The sequence below is a fragment of the Diospyros lotus genome, chromosome 5, assembly GCF_014633365.1.
Source record: "Diospyros lotus cultivar Yz01 chromosome 5, ASM1463336v1, whole genome shotgun sequence".
NCBI classification, from domain to species: domain Eukaryota; kingdom Viridiplantae; phylum Streptophyta; class Magnoliopsida; order Ericales; family Ebenaceae; genus Diospyros; species Diospyros lotus.
The window spans coordinates 17273324-17289699 of NC_068342.1; the positions used below are offsets into that span (position 1 = coordinate 17273324).

The following is a 16376-nucleotide window of genomic DNA, read 5'->3' on the forward strand; positions in this document are numbered from 1 at the left end:
CTCAATTAGCAGAAAATTTACTTATCAAACCTGAGGACCTGACAAAAGAAAACAAAATTACTTACAGTTGCTGTACATTTTTTATTGGATTTTTATTTTCCCATTCATCTGTAAATGTTTCTAGCATCTCATACGCCCAAACATCTCCACACAAAAAAAAAAAAAAAAAAAAGCAAATGAATTTTCTTGAGAACTAAGTAGAATAAAAAATTAAAAGAACGTGCATCCGGTTTCTCAATAAATCCATTAATTCATATTCAGTTCCCCCATTTTCATTTCCTATGAAATTCCATTTCTGAACATTGCCTGTGACAAAGAGAGAGGTGCCTAAAGAAGCAGAAGTGAAGAGTCTCTTCAGAATGATAACAGAGGGAGTGTATTGACTGGGATGAAGCTTTCTTGAGTCCTCTCTATTGCTTATTGCCACGCATGAACTTGCTCTGACAAGAGGGAGCTCCAGGGAGGGAGAGCAGCTTGGTGCAGGGAGGTTGGAAAAAGGAGATCAGGTTCTTAGAACATGGTTGGGGGGAGGTAGAGCAGGCCAAGGGAGCCAGATCACCTCGGCCAGAGCTTGTTTGAGGTGGGAGGGAGAGCTGGTTGGAAGGGAAGCAGGATTGTTTTGGGAGAGAAGGAATAAAAGGAAACAAAGCTGGTGTCATCCTTTCACCAAAATGAACAGTTAATTCACTTTTTTGAAAATGAAAACACATGGCTAAACAGCGTTTTCTATTTTCTTAATTTTATTTTTTTGAAAATGAATTAGAAACTGGAAATGGTAACAAAATCAGATGACCCCCTAGTATTCAATAATTAATTTTTCTTGTTGCTACCTTATATTTGACATTCATACCTAGAAAGTACAGATTAGACTGTCTTAACTTATGGTGGGTGGACTAATGCACTTAAATGTTTTTTCTTTTTCCAATGTTCAAGTTTGTGTGTTTTCTTTCCTTCTCTCTCCTTCCCCTCCTCTTTGTACGGACATGAGTTTAGTCATGAGTTTGAGTTGTGATTTCCAATGATTTTCTCAAACTTGCAAGGAAAAGTTTATTGCTTGCAGCATGCCTTTTTTGTTGTGTTTACTGAGTTGAAATTTTGTTACCACTATATATGTATTAGTGCTGTACCTGAGTTTTGGTTGCCAGTTCCTTAATGCAATATGATACTTTTGGGGTTTACACACCTGAACCATTTCAACATTTTGAATTCTTGGATATTTTTAAATGAATCATTCTTTTGTTATGTATAGTGAGCACTTCACTTGTTATCTCACCCATCACTTTAAATGACCACTCCTGCTTGACATTATTAATTTTTATGGTTTACTAGGTTTGTTTCCTCTCCTGTTACTACATACCATTGTAAACCTATTTTGTGTTATGTGAATACTGAAAAGATTAAAATTCAATTAAGTAAAACTAATTGAATTCTAGTCGACAGCCAGCGTAAAACCTAGTCGGATTCAAATATGAATTCTAGACAAACTATTTGTTGGGATGTAACTCACATAGAAATCTAGAATTCATGTAGCCAATCCCACATAATGGGATAACGGCTAGATATGTTGTTGTAAGTAAAACTATATTGACACAATAACTTATTTCGTTGATCTGTCAGGACAATAGTAGATTTAATTTTTGTAGGTTGGTTAGAAAAGGTTCATGTGCATGCCATCCATAAGTTCAATGTGTTTGCTTTTAAAAGTTGGAGGAGAAATCATATGCATCCCACATAATATCTTCTCAACTAAAGTTGTACCCAAAAAATTATAGTTTAGTTGTATAAAACCTTCCTTAGCTACTGTCTGGAAATATTTTTGTCCCACAAAAATCATGTGTATCAGGTATCCCACATAATAAATGCATTCATTGTTGTATACTAAATAATCTGGAGAAATTTGTACTAATTCCTAGTTGTTTTGACTTATTCTTTTAATCTTTAGTCATTATTTCAGATATTTAGACTAATCTAATAATAAAAAGCAAAGAAGTGTTAGTAGAAACTAAATGAAATCCCTAGAGAACAATTAGAACATTTTTTAACAGCTGACTCGGTCTTGCGTATATCATTTGGATATAACCTTTCTATGCTAATATTATTGGCCATCCAGTAGTGTCGCCTGATAAGACTTCGTTACAGTTATACCATCCATTGAGATGAACCAATAGACATTGTAGTTGGCTTGAACTAAAACAACTGACTCAATCTTTTGTCCAAGTACCAGAATTTAGATGGTAGAAGTTCAAGTGAATTGAGATTAATTGCCTTATGAACACATTTGCAGCCCAAGTGTTTGATTTGAAATTAAATGTTCTACATCAGAATAGGGACATTATCAACGACTTCCATGAGGGTTGTGTAAAACATCTATTCCTCAAAGATGATATGCTTGCCTCTGTATATCCTTATAATTTCATATAGTAGTTTCCTGATGAAAACTTGACCTAGTAATTTTTCTTTTTCCCTCTCAATATTGAACTTTTAAGTTTGTGAAATAAGTTAATTAAATTGTTAGTGTGGGATATTATCATGACTTGGAGATCAATCTATTCCAAGAAAGGATCAATTTTGATATTTGGATCAATTGTTCAATAAGAAGAAGCGGAGATTATAGAGGATGTTGCAGATAGACTGTCTTTGTTATATGACTCAGAATCTTGGCCAATTAAATGTCAATATGTGCAAAATATGAGTGTAATTGAGATGACAGTGTTACGGTGGATGTGCAATTATGCAAGAAATGACAAAATAAAAAACAAGATTATTCGTTGTAAGGTTGGAGTAGTGCTTATTTAATATAAGATGAGAGAATCATGATTAAGATGGTTTAAAACATGTGAAAGAAGGCTGATAGAAAGAAAGGTGATGAACTGGAGGAAATCTATAGCAAAAGAGGGAGAGGAAGACCAAAGAAAACATGATGGGAAAGCTTTAGACATAATATAAGATATAATGGCTTTATAAAGGACATCATGATGAATAAAGGTAATTGGAGATCTAGAACTTATGAAGACCCCTTCTAGCGGGATTAAGGCTGGTGATTGTTGTTACTTTTTAAGTTTGGATGGATGTCTTATATAAAATCACATGCAAAGTTTATGAAGAGGGTCCTATCAAGGTTATTTGCAATTCATGTTCAAGGGCACCTCTAGTGCCCAGCCGACAAGGTTGCAAGGTTGAGCAATGGAGTTGGCAGATTAGATCTTTTTTGTTTCCCCCTTCAATACTTTTTGGCACTATATATATAGGGATTTTATAAGAATGCTGTAAGAAGTGAGATATTTTCAAAAGGCTTTGACTTGCAGTTGGGAGGTGAAATGTCAAATATTTTGAAGGTTGATTGGAAGCTATACACTGGTGGCACTTGTCACTTGGGACTTTCCTATGAAGTGTACTTGACCATTCTTTGTTAGGAAAGGATGATGTGTTGTATGTGCAGGAGGGCTGATTCCAATATCTGTATTGCATGTTGGTTGGAGTTTGGGCTGCCTTGTTGGACCTTTAGATTGAGCAAATTATATGGCTGACATTGAAATTATTGTGCAAGTGAAGGTTCATTTTGATTTCACTTATACTTGTTCAGATATTTATCTTCAGCTACTAGTCCATTTTGAGAGTTCCTTCTAAGTTAATACTGGAGGCAGCTTACTTTTCTTGCCTCTGTACAATCATGCATTGCTTATCATCTTTTGCAGTCTTAAGTGAATACACACTGTGCATATATGGAATCTGACATGTTCTTACATTTTTTGTTGGTTCAGCCTCTTGATACAGAGCAAGTTGACAAATTAATCCCCAATGCTGTCCAGTCATCTAAGTTCGCTCACTGGTTCCTTGAAGATGGTATGCATGTCTTCATGTTCTGGTTAAATTGTTTTGAGGCAGCATCAAATTCCTGAGTTTAGTTGAAGAGTCCTCTTCTTAGTTTCTATTCTTTTAATCTCATGCAGAAAATAAGGCAGCGGAAAATTCCTCCTATGGTAGGCCGAATGACTTGCTTTCACTAATTGTTGGTGGTGAGAAAGTTGAATCCCCAGTTCCTGATGTGAAGGCCAACCTGAATGTTACGCCAGATCTTCCCTTTCAGAATTCTGAGCTTACCAACAGATATTTAACATCTAATATGCCATCTTCCACAATGGAAATGTCTGAACAGTTCTACAATGGAAGTAAACAAGAGCCGGTTGTTCCAATCCTTACATGTGAAGACCTTGAACAGACTATTCTTTCTGAATATAGCAGTAGAAATTCAACATTGCAGACAACTGGTCAAGGTTGGAGTGGTTATGGTGGACAAGAATCAAAGGCAGATATTGATAATCGTGCGTCACAACACCTCCTCTCCTTGTTGCAGAAGGGAACAGGCTTGAAAGATATAGCAGAGCCTCTGAACCTAGACAGTGGATCCTTGGACAAGCTACATGTCATTGAAGGAGCAATTGTTGGCAGTGCCAATGATAATACTATTGAGGAAAAGCCTGAAAAAATTCACCAGTCTGGGAAGACCTTGACTCTTGAGACACTATTTGGGTCTGCTTTCATGAAGGAGCTGCAATCAGCTGAAGCACCAGTTTCTGCACAGAGGGGCGTGTTTGGTTCTGTGAGAACAGATACTTCTGAGCCACACGGGTCATCTTTTGCAGTTATGGACGGCAGCATGTTCCCGAATTCTGCAGTTGGAACTGAATCCAACAGCAGGAGCAGCCATGAAAGTAATATTTTGCTATCAAATCAGGAGCAGCAAATTAGGTCCGAAAAAGTTGAAAATTGGTTGGGGATCAATGGTACTCAAATTGAAGCAGATCCATCAAAACACCAAAATGATATAATGGCCAAGCTTGGCGGCTTTGATGCATCAGTTGATATTCAGCTGCCTGAGGAGGAGAGCTTGATTACAGTTGGTGATCCTGTGAATACACCTAATTCCAGTTTCATGCCTGCTGGAAATTCAAATAAAGGGGAATTGCTACCCTCCAACAGAACTGTTGACATAGCCGAGAAGCTTGCCGCTCTTAGTACAGCTTTTAAAGATGAAAGACCTATGATAGGGCAGGAAGGTCCACCTTTTGGTCGTAGCTCATATGATCCGATGGACCCTGAAATTCCATTCCGCAACCTCCATGTCCATCAGTGTCACCCCAACTCCATCCCCCTTCCATGCATCAAGGGAGGCCATTTTTCCATCAATTAGATCAGCATCCTTCTCATGTTAATTCTCAGGTGGGGCTCATGACTCCTGAGGGTATTATTCACCATGATATTCCTGGAAGTCATCAGTTTCCTGGGAATATGTTTCGCCCTCCTTTCCATCACCCTAAAACAGGGCCAGCAGGATTTGATCTCCCCCCTCATCCAATACTGCAACAGATACAAATGCGGGGCACTTTTCCTCCACCTCACCTGTTACGTGAAATTCCTAGGGGTGGTGGTTCAGTGCCATCTCATTTAAACAATCATGCAACTGGTTTTATGCAGGAATCCAACCCTATGCAAGGTTTTCCTTTCAGTCAACAGCAACCTAACTTCGGTGGTCCTGGACTGCCATTGCAAGGTAAAATGCACTATTTTGGTATTCCCTTTTGTGCTCTCTCTTTATTTCAAAATGTTCTTTTGAAGTTAATTTCTTCTAATAATGTTTAATCTATGGCCGTGTTACTTATCCGGGGAAAAAAAGAACAAAAGAAAAAGATATTATTATCCCTCTGGTTTTCTTCTAAAATCTTTTTCTGGGTCAAATGAATCTATTTCTATAAGCAAAGACGTACAAGTAGATTATTGTTCTTTTTCTGGGTCAAATGCTTCCATCTATTCATTTTACTTTCTTATGTTCCCCGCCCCATCCAATTTGGAAGGGAGGTGGACATAAATTGAAAGACGTCTTTTGTTTTTTCTCTGAAGTTTTCTTGGTAAGAAACTTGGTTATGAACTGTGCCCTTTCTTTTTCTCCTGTTGGTTGTTACAGGGCCTGATCTTGGGCATCCGGAAGCATTCCAAAGGCTGATTGAGATGGAACGGGGAGCAAAATCAAAGCAGATCCACCCTTTGGCGGCTGCGGCTGGGCAGACCCATGGCCATGGGATGTACGGTCACGAGCTGGACATGGGCTTTCGGTACAGATAATGGACTGTTGTTTCCTTTTCTTTTACATATGCCAAGATATTGATTGGCACTGGAGAGTATGACTGACTTGTAGTAGGGAGTGGAGATATTGTAATATATATGATGTGGATTTCCTCGTTCTTTACCATGTGCTTGGAAGTTTGCTCTTTTGTCCTTTTTGCTCTCTTAAAAAAAAAAAAAAAAAAAACTTAGTGTCAGAATTGAGGGGGGCTAGTTGCCGCCTTGTGCATGTGTGCCTTTCGTTTTGGAAAAATGTGCTTGCATTGCAATAAAATTAGTTAAGACGTCAATTAGTACTCTTCACAAAATTTTGGTTAACATTCCAATTCGGAATTTTCTCAAGTGTTGCAGCGTTTTAATTCTGAATTCAGAGGTAAAACTTTGGCTGCTAGAATTCCATGATGGAAATGGTAAACAACGGATGAGAGGGCTAAAAGATCCAGATGTAAAATCAAGAGTGCGTTTAGTTAACAAACAATTACAATCTATATATATATATAAAGAACCATAGATCTAAAACAAAGATCCAGAGAAATACGATTCACCAGCGAGCAAAGCCGCTCTAAAGCACACTTTACATCAACACGCCACCACCGGTAGGGGGAATGCGCGACGGTTAGAATGTTTTGGCCAAAAAGCTGCATTAAGTATAAGTATAGTATATACACAAGCACACCAGTGAGCATATCTATTTTCACAAGAGCAGCAGCAGCTCCCAGACGCCCTTTAGATAACGTAATATTATCATTTACATACAATAGCCTATCCTGCATAAGCGCATAAAGAAGTATCTTCGTCTCCCTCTGCAGCCAGCGACGGTTTGCAGTCAAAGGCTCAATTATGGATTTGGTTCCCCATATGCCGTCATAGATTCACCTGTGATCGGTAACAACGGGAATTGATTAGGAAATAGAGATTCAGATTGTCAGTGTATACACTATAAGAGGTGTAATTGATTTTACCTTTTCGCGTCAAACTGAGCGAATAGAGTTGTCTCTTTGACAAGCATGGAGTGTACTGATAAAGCCACCACCAGAGTTGGCCTTCTCAGCATCGACATGGTACGAGGACAGCATCTTTCTCTGCAGCAACCAACAGAATGTTTCATAAAACATTCTTATGCGGAGCTAACACAAATTGAATAGGGCCAACAAGAAAGCAAAATATGAGATATCTGGCATGCAATGCAACAGGTAGAAAGATGCTTGGTTGCATCCCATTTTCCGGCAAAAATAGCACACACCATCTTCGTCTGTCAATTTGTGCACACGTAGGAGGCAAACTTACAGCTATATGCAACCGGATATTTCCCAAAGACAAGACTTCAATTACTTCATAACCACCATTAAGGTATCAGTACTGAGCAATAGTGTACTATAGTGTCCTCGCTACAATACCTCTAATTATATGCCAGCTCCAATTTGTGTTGTAGTGCCCTCAAATTGCATGCGTAACAGGCTGCAGATGGATGACAATTTTGACTTCTGCAAGGCTATAGACAAAATAGGATGGCCTTGGCTTTGTCCTTTGGCTTCAATTTTCTTCACGCAACTGATACAGTTGCAAACGAAATTGAAGATTCCCACTGAAGCTGATAAGGCTGATGGACTAATTGTATCTGATCAGACTGATTTCATGAAACGGCCAAAACTTTAATAAAGCTGATAAAATTCTGATAAACTGATAAGGCTAATAGGGTTCGCGCTGATCTATATCAAACTATTAGCCACTAATCCAACTATTAGTCCAGCTACTGATCATCAACCCCTTATATCACTAGTATGCTTTGCAGTTGCCTCTCTAAGGATCCTCTACATTAGGAAGTATCTAAGTCTCCCTTTCTTCAAACTTCTTTTGTTTTCCTGGATCATGTCTAGCTTTGACTTTCAGAGTTTGTTATCAGTTTGCAAGTCTCTGTAATCAAAACTTGTTTGTAAAGCTCTGTAAGTTTTTTGTATAAAGAGGTATTTTCAGTTACTACTACTATGTTTGAACTTTATTTCCAAGCCCCAGATTACGATCCAGATGATCCAAATACATAGTTTGGTAATTCGGGTTTCTAATTATCTTTATCAAGTTTAATGCAGAGATTTAATCCAATCCTGACAAATCAGTAATTAGAATTGTCAAAGACTATCAGACGCCATTGGAACACTTGCACAAAGCAATAAATCTATTCTATAGACTATTCGATGCAAATCAGCACACATGTCTAAAGCAGATCAGCCTAGTTGTTTGATGCAGATCAACGCGAATCCTATCAACCTTATCAGTTTATCATAAATCAGTTTTATCTGATTCCAGCGTCATCAGCCTTATCAGAAGCCACCAAAAGAAATTTATCAACCTCATCAATTTTATCAAGAATCTTCAATTTTGGTTGCGATCATGTCAGTTGAGTGAAGAAAATTGAAGCCAAAGGACAAAGCCAAGGCTATCCTATTTTGTCTAACCTTGTTGAAGTAAAAATTGTCATCTATCTACAGCCTTTTACGCATGCAATTTGAGGACACTACAGGACAAATTGGAGCTGCCATATAATTGGAGGTACTGTAGCATCACCGTTCAGACTATAGCGACACTATACACCATTTATTACTGTACATACTGTAGCGTCATTGTACACTTCACTGTTCATCCTTCAATCTGAATTCAGCAAAAAACTTGTTGAGGAACTCCATGTTTTGCTAGATCTAGGTTGTATGCATAATTTACATTAAGCAAGCAATTTTAAAAAAAATTCAAATATACTCCATGTTCTATAGCATCTGCAAACCAGCCCTCTCAATATGAAATGTTTAAAGGTAAATCAAATGTTTTATCTGGGTTACTAATCAGGCATGGAACCCCTGATTAAATAAGAATGTAGGTCTTAAACAAGCCATTTTTCTTTTACTTGTCTCCCCTGTTTCTGCAGCTAGAGATTTAACTTCTAGAAGGATCTATTGCTAAAATCTGAACATGTCTTCAGCTATGTTGTTTTACAAACTCTTTTAACTTTTGTTCATGAAGACTTGGAGAGAGTCAAAGGATTGTGACAAACCTATAACTTAAAAAAACAGTTCCAAATTCTCACAGATCTATATTGCAAGCTCTAGAAAAACTAGGGTGAAGATCAATAGAATTTGTAGATACCTTATGGTTACCCATAGACAAAGGAACAATCATCTATAGAATATTTTAAGATTCAGAACACAAATATCATAACTAAAAGTAAAGAACCTTTAAACTATGAAGGACAAGTAGAGTTCCACTTTCATATTATCCATCCTGTCGCTGCTGTTCCACAATATGACATTTGTAAAATACAATTAGATACTACAAAGTAGTTTGTTAAGACACAAAACGTGGTTGCTGATGCAAACGAATCATTTGTAAAAGCAAGACAGCATAATGACATATCAGTAGCAAGGTGGTTGTGTCCAAAAGGCAAAAGCATATTCTCTTTTTTCTGAAACTAAAATAGCTAGAAAATAAATTACTACCACAAAAGAATGAGCTTCAAATCGTCAGGAGAAAGTACTCACATGATCTTCAAATTCAGGGCTGGCCAAATTGGCTGCCAGGTTCTTCATTAACAATAAAATCTGCATCAAAGCCAATAAATTCCCCTAGTCAATAATCTAATCCTCAAACAATTCAAGCAAGCCTTTAAAATAGAACACACCAATTCCATGTCGAATAGACAAAAAAGATGCAAAAAATAGAATACACAGATAAAGGAGGAAGGGAAACAGGAATTTCTTTCCCCCTTTTTTTAGTTGGTTGAATTTGGGGGGGGGGGGGGGGGGGGGGGGTGGGGGTGTTACACTCAAGTTCAGTGGTCGGTTGTGCTATAGATATTTATTGAAGCATGATTTAAATTGTTAACCTAAAATTTGACATTTAGTATGAAGATGAGCAACGAATATTATCCAGGCAATAGATAATTGAACTGAGTAGAGAGCTGCCATTAAAAATAAATAATCTTAATATCTCCTATTTGTATATAAATGAAGACCAAATGCTCATGGATTATCTCAAAAAATTTAATCAATAACAAAAAAAAGAATAAAATAAAATACATCAAAAGATAAACAGGTTGTGGCAATCAAATAGGTGCAGGATAGGAAAGATCAAGACAACAACTAGGCACTCACGTAAGAGGGACCATTTATTTTATACAACCACAAAAACACATCCCCTCCGAAGACATGAAATAACAGTTTATAATACAAGTTAAGAATTTTTTAATGTGACAAACATAAATCAATGACTATTGGATAATGTGCAGCAGCCTCCAAAACATGATACAGCAAATTTAATAGATTCACTTTCTTGACTTGCAAACATTTAGGTTAGGGAGCTATAGCATTCGCACCACAATTTTTCAGGATGCAATGCACAGAAATGATCATGTGGGAACAAAAAATCATGGTAACTAATCTGCTGAGAAATACAAAAAAGTCATGCACAGTGAAAATTAACAGCAAAGTGATTCTTCAACAATAATGAAAGTAGAGTAGTGAAAATTAATACAATAGTATCCCAAACAATATACACATTTGAGTTATAGCATCATGAACGCTACTCATAACAACAACCATGTTTCCTTACAGCTAACTAAACTTTGGGTAAATTGATCATACACGCCCTGTGGTCTGGGGCTTTTGTCCTGACACTCCTTATGTTTATTTTTTTTTAGCTAAATTAGTCCCTGTACTCTGATAAAATCACCAAAATGCCCCCTTACTAATTGTGTCAATTAATGCAATTAATATAAAATTAAACTTACTCTCTCTCTAATTGAAAAGAGAAAAAACATAAATAAAAATAAAAGGCCATACCAGCCAGAACACACCAGATGGGTTCTGCTGCTGAACCCATCCTGGTTTACAGGGAAGGCAATGGCGACGACACTATGGGCGGAGGTTCATCCTTGGAACCCAATGGGTTCAGCGCCGGAAACATTTGGTGGGTTCCAGCCATGGCGTCCGCAATGGCCGGAACCCATCTGAGTTCCAGCAGGTGAGCTCCTTGAATTTTATTTATTTTATCTTTTTGTTTTCTCTCTTTTAATTAGAGAAAGGTTAAATTTAATTTTATATTAATTGCCTTTAATTGATACCATTAGTAACAGAAGAGGTATTTTTGGTTATTTAATCAAAGTACAGCGATTAATTTACCTAAAATTAACCATAGGGGTGTCTGGACAAAAGTCCCAAACCAAAGGGGGTGTATGGTCAATTTACCCTTGAACTTTTATATGCCTTTTGAAGGGAAAAGAAGAAAAGAAAAAGATGAAGATAGAAAGAAAAGACAGTCTTAAAGCTTTCAAAGTTGATACTACCGTCTCAACATTTATGGGATCCATCTCCTTCAATTTTTGCAAGTGGCCACTTGAATTGGGATCAAAAACACTGCCAATGAAGCTATACACTCGAGCAAAATCTGGAATCACTGAGGAAGGAATAAAGAAAATTTAGCAATTATGCTGCAACAGGGATGAGCAATAAATAAACAACAAACACCTAATTGGATAGATTATCAATGGGAGAAAAACCAAGGGTAAAAGCAACTGAGGAAGGAGCCACAATCAAATAATTATTAAACAGAAAAAAGAAAAGCATAAAACAAAACTCAAATATTCAGTGTAACATCACTATTTTAGTACCATGCCCCACAAGCATAAACCTTACTGTGTTCAGATATTAGAACAAAGTAAAACCAAGACATAATGCATTTTAAAAGGAATGATTTATTCTAAGGAGATCTTTATTTTTAACATATAGCTTGAGCTTCACCTAAAAGCATGACAAAACCATATCATTAATAGAAGGCTGCATACAAAGTTAAGATTGAATACTTTCTGAAGAAACCTGAAAAGATACCATTATATGAGGCCAATTTTCGAACCATGTAACTGACACAATAACAGATAAAAGAAATATTACTTTAAAATAGTTAGGGATTCAGGAAATTAATGATACTTCCTTTGTTTTTCTTATACAATAATAAGAATATAATAATGCAATTTTTAATCTGTGTTTCTAGCCACCAATTTTGTATTACTGCAAACACGCAGTTTCTGGCTTCAATATACAAAATTCCAGTTATTTCACTACATGTAGTTCCCAAGTGCAGTATTTTACTACTGATTTCACTAAGGGTGTGTTTGATAGCATGAAAAATACACGGAAAATGTCACATCCAAGGAATTGAATTCCATCTTTGGTGTTTGACACACTATATTTTCCATGGAATTGAATTCCATAGTACAATCATTAAAGCATGTTTTTGCCTCTTTTCCATGGAAAATTCCATCTAGGGGGGAGATGGTTTTTGTTTTCATTCAAGTTGGAAAATGCTTTCCTTTCCAACTAAATGCTATCAAACACACCCTAAAATTTGGAAATCCCTTGAGCAAATTCTGTTATGTGACCTGTGATCAGTTTAAACTAATTAAAGTCTTTCTTTTATTTATGACAACGTTTAACAAAAAAGTACACGAGCTGCAAATAATATCTTGGTGAAAATTTTAATATAAACAGCAGCTATGGACTTATTGAGGCATGCTCTACTGTCATAATTTCTTCTACATGTGCATTAACGAAAAATCTAGGTAACCAGATAAGGCATAATGAAATACTGAAAATCTCTTCACAAGTCGAGGGAACACCCTTTTTAGGGGGCATAAGTGTGACCAGCTAATAGTAATCTGAATGTCTAAGACATATTCAACTAGTACCTAATCTATGATGGATTCCTAAGTTCTGAAAATGCAATTTATGGAATCAAGAAGGCATTAACCTTTCACTGGCTTGCTGATTTTTCCTTTCAATATATCATTGGATACAGTATTAGTCGACACCCTTGGTGTACTTTCGTTGCTACTACTGCTACAACAATTCTGTGTCATGTTTGGTCTACCCACTTCATCTGCAAACAAATATATATAAGTATCTCTCAATTAGCATCATACAGTTATTAACTTCGGCAATTAAGAGGTCAAATAAAGATAAGGCATCAACAAATGAAAACCTTTTGTGACATGTGACACAGTGAATGGTGGCGAATCATTACAATTCCAGAAAGACAAAGTTGGAGCACTGATTTGGTTCATAACCAGCGATGATGATTCAGGCCCGAGAATGTATCCAGGTTCATGTAGGGCACCTGATGACTGATATGGTCCAGTACCTTGGGACACCGCTGTAGATGCTAAATAGAAGGGTTATAAGCAACAGTTCTCAAAATTGGAATTAGAAATATATATACAAGTACATTGTATATACATAAGAGACGAGCTCTAACCGTTTTTGGAAGCCTTCTGTGGATAAGGATGAGCTGCTTTCCTCTTTGGCCGAGGGGGAGGTACATGTTCATTTGTCCCACTCTTCTGGACCTTCAGAAAGTACTTTTGAGCATGGCTACGTATCTGCAAAGATTACCTTTTAAAATCTGGAGTATAGAGGAAACATACAAGCATATTGATGAGGATGCGCAGAAGTCCACTTGCCGCAGAATGGTTGCCTATAAATTATGAGCCAAAGAAACACAAACTCAGGCCTAACAAACAATTAGATCCAAGTTTGTCCATCCTACAACTCTGTTTGCAAGGGTGAAACTTAGCGAAATCCCCAATGTGTTAGCTTACTAAACTAAATTATGTCCAGATTGATCCCATTTAAATTGAGCAAGATATAATTAGAGTAAATCCACTGATAATGCTTCGTATTAATTAACAAGCAAAGTGTTTATATCCAGTACTCCGAAACATAAATAAAACTAATTACCAACGTTCGAACACAAATACATCATATTAAAGATAAGAATAATATTAGTCATATTGTAAATAGAAGTTCTTTCTATTTTCTTGTAATGAAATAGAAACAATATCAAATCTTTTTGACAAGAAAATTGAATCCAGGAATAGAGTGCAAAATCTTTATTGCAGTGGAAGGAAGTCACTATCAGTTTGGACACTTCTGAGCATTCCCGATGACTCAGGACGCATATAGCTATATTTGTTTTAGTCAAACATGAGAAGACGACTTCTATTTTTAAAAATGCTCTCTCTCTCTCTCTCTCACACACACACACACACATGAATCGGCAAACCATGAGAAAGGAGATCTACTGATGCAACAAAGTAAAAATGAGAATAAAAGATAAGTGGTGTTGTTCTCCCTGGTAGATTCCTGAACTCCAAATAAACTTGCTGCTACATCATCCTATTGATAAATACAAAATATCACTCAAAGTAAAATGTGTAATTACCTGTATTACTGTCTTTGACCCCACAAATGCTTCAATCTTTTTCCAGTCACGGTCAAAGCTGAAACATCCAAGAAAATAGCGAAGGGAATAATGTAGTCAAATACACTGCTCCATTACAATTCTAGAACCACCATAAATAAGAAACAATACTGTTGTGTAGAAAATAATTCTTAAAAATATAGGTTCATAATGAAGAGATATCTAACCAACATCTTTGATGCGTTCACAAGCCCATTCATTTTTACATTGAGAATATAGAACATATGGAAAAAAAAACAATTCCAATGGGCAAATTAACTTGCACCACATCAAGTAAATACTGGAATATTAAGAGCCTGTTTGGCTCAAGAAATGTACCTCATTTTTTAAGACAGGCAAACTCCATTAGCTGAAAGACACTATTAAAAAACGAACAAACTTTTGATAGGAAATATAAGCAGTTTTTCAAATTCTCAAATCAGTTAATTTAAGTAAATCTTTTCTGATGTGGAGACCTATCATTGACGCTAAATTAATTTAGTTAAATCAAGCCATGGACAATGGAAATTCTATAAATCTGCATATTTATATAGTATATGTTATCCATTTTGTTTAGCTTATCAATTATTTTAAATTTGAATACAATAAAAAACGTTCCCCGAATTTAGCCCCCGTCCCCCCCTTCAAAGAAAAAAAAAAAATAGTTCCCTGAAAACCGAAGCTTGAAGCCAAAGAAAAAAGTGCCTGAAGTTCGAAACCGCAATATGGCTTTTCAAACAATGAAAATTTTGAAAAGAAACCTTGAAACACAATCGACTGAAGAAACGTAAAAACCCGCAAACAAATTGCCTAGAGGGATAAACAAAATCTCACTAGTAACCTAAAACAGTTCACCACACCACTGGATTTGCCATAAAAGCAGAAAATTAATAACAACTAAAAGAAGTAAATCTTTGAATCATCACCTGAAAGTCACATGGCCCTTTAATCACTTAAACCAGAATCTAAGTTCTCCTTTCATCTACTTCCGCTCCTATTTTCTCGAGACTAAACACAATCATTCATATATATGTGTGTGTGTGTGTGTGTGTGTGTGTGGAGAGAGAGAGAGAGAGAGGGGGGGGGCGTACAGTTGGAGGGCTTCAAGAAACTTGTCGTGCTCTTGCTCGGTCCAGCTCTCTCTGGACTTGGTGATGGTATAGGGTTTCCTAACCTTCTTAACCAGGTCATCCGACTGCGAATCCGCAGCCGAACCGGGATCCCCAGTTCTATCGGACGACGACGGACGAAGAGAATTGAGACCCGGAAGACCCATTTTCATGGGATCCCATGAAGAAATCCTGAACCGGTGGGTTCGGATAGAGCGAAACCATAACCAAAACCCAATCGCCGACTCGTAATTCCACCACGGAAAAGCTCTCGTCTCGGGTTGAATGAATGATTCCCCTTTCTGATTGTAGTGCTCTCTTGTGCTGTTGCTTCGCTTGCTAGCCTGCAGCTGCTGTGTGTCTTTGAAGGAGGAGGAGCAAATAGCGTTCGAAAAATACGAAAGAAGAGGCTGTATGCCTATATATAGACGATGACGATGGACTGGAGGGTGTGGAAACCGGCATTGGGGGTGGATCCTGACCGTACACGTGGCTCGAAATGGATGGTTGCTCGGAGCCACCCTTCTTGCTCGTGTCACTCTCTCTTTGGGCGGGGCTTCCGTAATTACGAGGTTTCATGAAAAACAAAAAAACAAAAGGCGGGTGAAAAATGATATTATTATTATTATTATTTGTGGATGTTAAAAATTTTAATGTGATAAAAATATTTTAATATGCTTCTCTTGTCCTCTATTTCCTTCTTACATGGCGAGTTAGTCCAATTCGATTATTAATCAATTAATTTAATTATTATCAAACTAAAAAAAAAAAAAAAAAAGAGAAGATAAATTATAAGATTTGAGTCAGTTTGTTAGAGAGTTGAAGGGGATAAAAGAGAGATCGGAGAAAATGTAATGGTATTTTTTGTGA

At 36.9% G+C, this 16376-nt stretch overlaps 2 protein-coding genes across 2 annotated transcripts in view; one reads left to right on the forward strand and one right to left on the reverse strand.

Annotated features, from left to right (window-relative positions):
• Positions 1–6273, forward strand: part of LOC127802414 (uncharacterized) — a 43061-nt gene extending 36788 nt beyond the window's left edge. The window contains exons 8-11 of the mRNA XM_052338206.1: positions 3762–3843; positions 3951–5072; positions 5132–5551; positions 5963–6273. Coding sequence (XP_052194166.1) covers positions 3762–3843; positions 3951–5072; positions 5132–5551; positions 5963–6120 — 1782 coding nt within the window. The 3' untranslated portion in view covers positions 6121–6273. The remainder of the gene's footprint in view (positions 1–3761; positions 3844–3950; positions 5073–5131; positions 5552–5962) is intronic.
• Positions 6274–6736: 463 nt separating this feature from the next.
• On the reverse strand, positions 6737–15894 carry LOC127802413 (protein REVEILLE 6). The gene is made up of 9 exons (XM_052338205.1): positions 15489–15894; positions 14380–14437; positions 13414–13537; positions 13141–13320; positions 12910–13038; positions 11450–11559; positions 9648–9707; positions 7083–7202; positions 6737–6996 (listed from the first exon to the last, which is right to left on the reverse strand). Exons 1-8 carry the CDS (start codon positions 15677–15679, stop codon positions 7092–7094), a joined length of 963 nt encoding a protein of 320 aa, XP_052194165.1. The 5' UTR covers positions 15680–15894; the 3' UTR covers positions 6737–6996; positions 7083–7091.
• Between the last annotated feature and the right edge of the window lie 482 nt (positions 15895–16376).

Excerpts from the sequence above, each read along its gene's own strand:
- LOC127802413 (XM_052338205.1), bottom strand. The coding sequence starts at position 15,679 with ATGAAAATGGGTCTTCCGGGTCTCAATTCTCTTCGTCCGTCGTCGTCC. Across the intron at positions 13,321-13,413 it reads ACAGAAGGCTTCCAAAAACG|CATCTACAGCGGTGTCCCAA; the intron begins GTTAGAGCTCGT and ends CCTTCTATTTAG. Across the intron at positions 13,039-13,140 it reads TGTGTCACATGTCACAAAAG|ATGAAGTGGGTAGACCAAAC; the intron begins GTTTTCATTTGT and ends ATTTGTTTGCAG.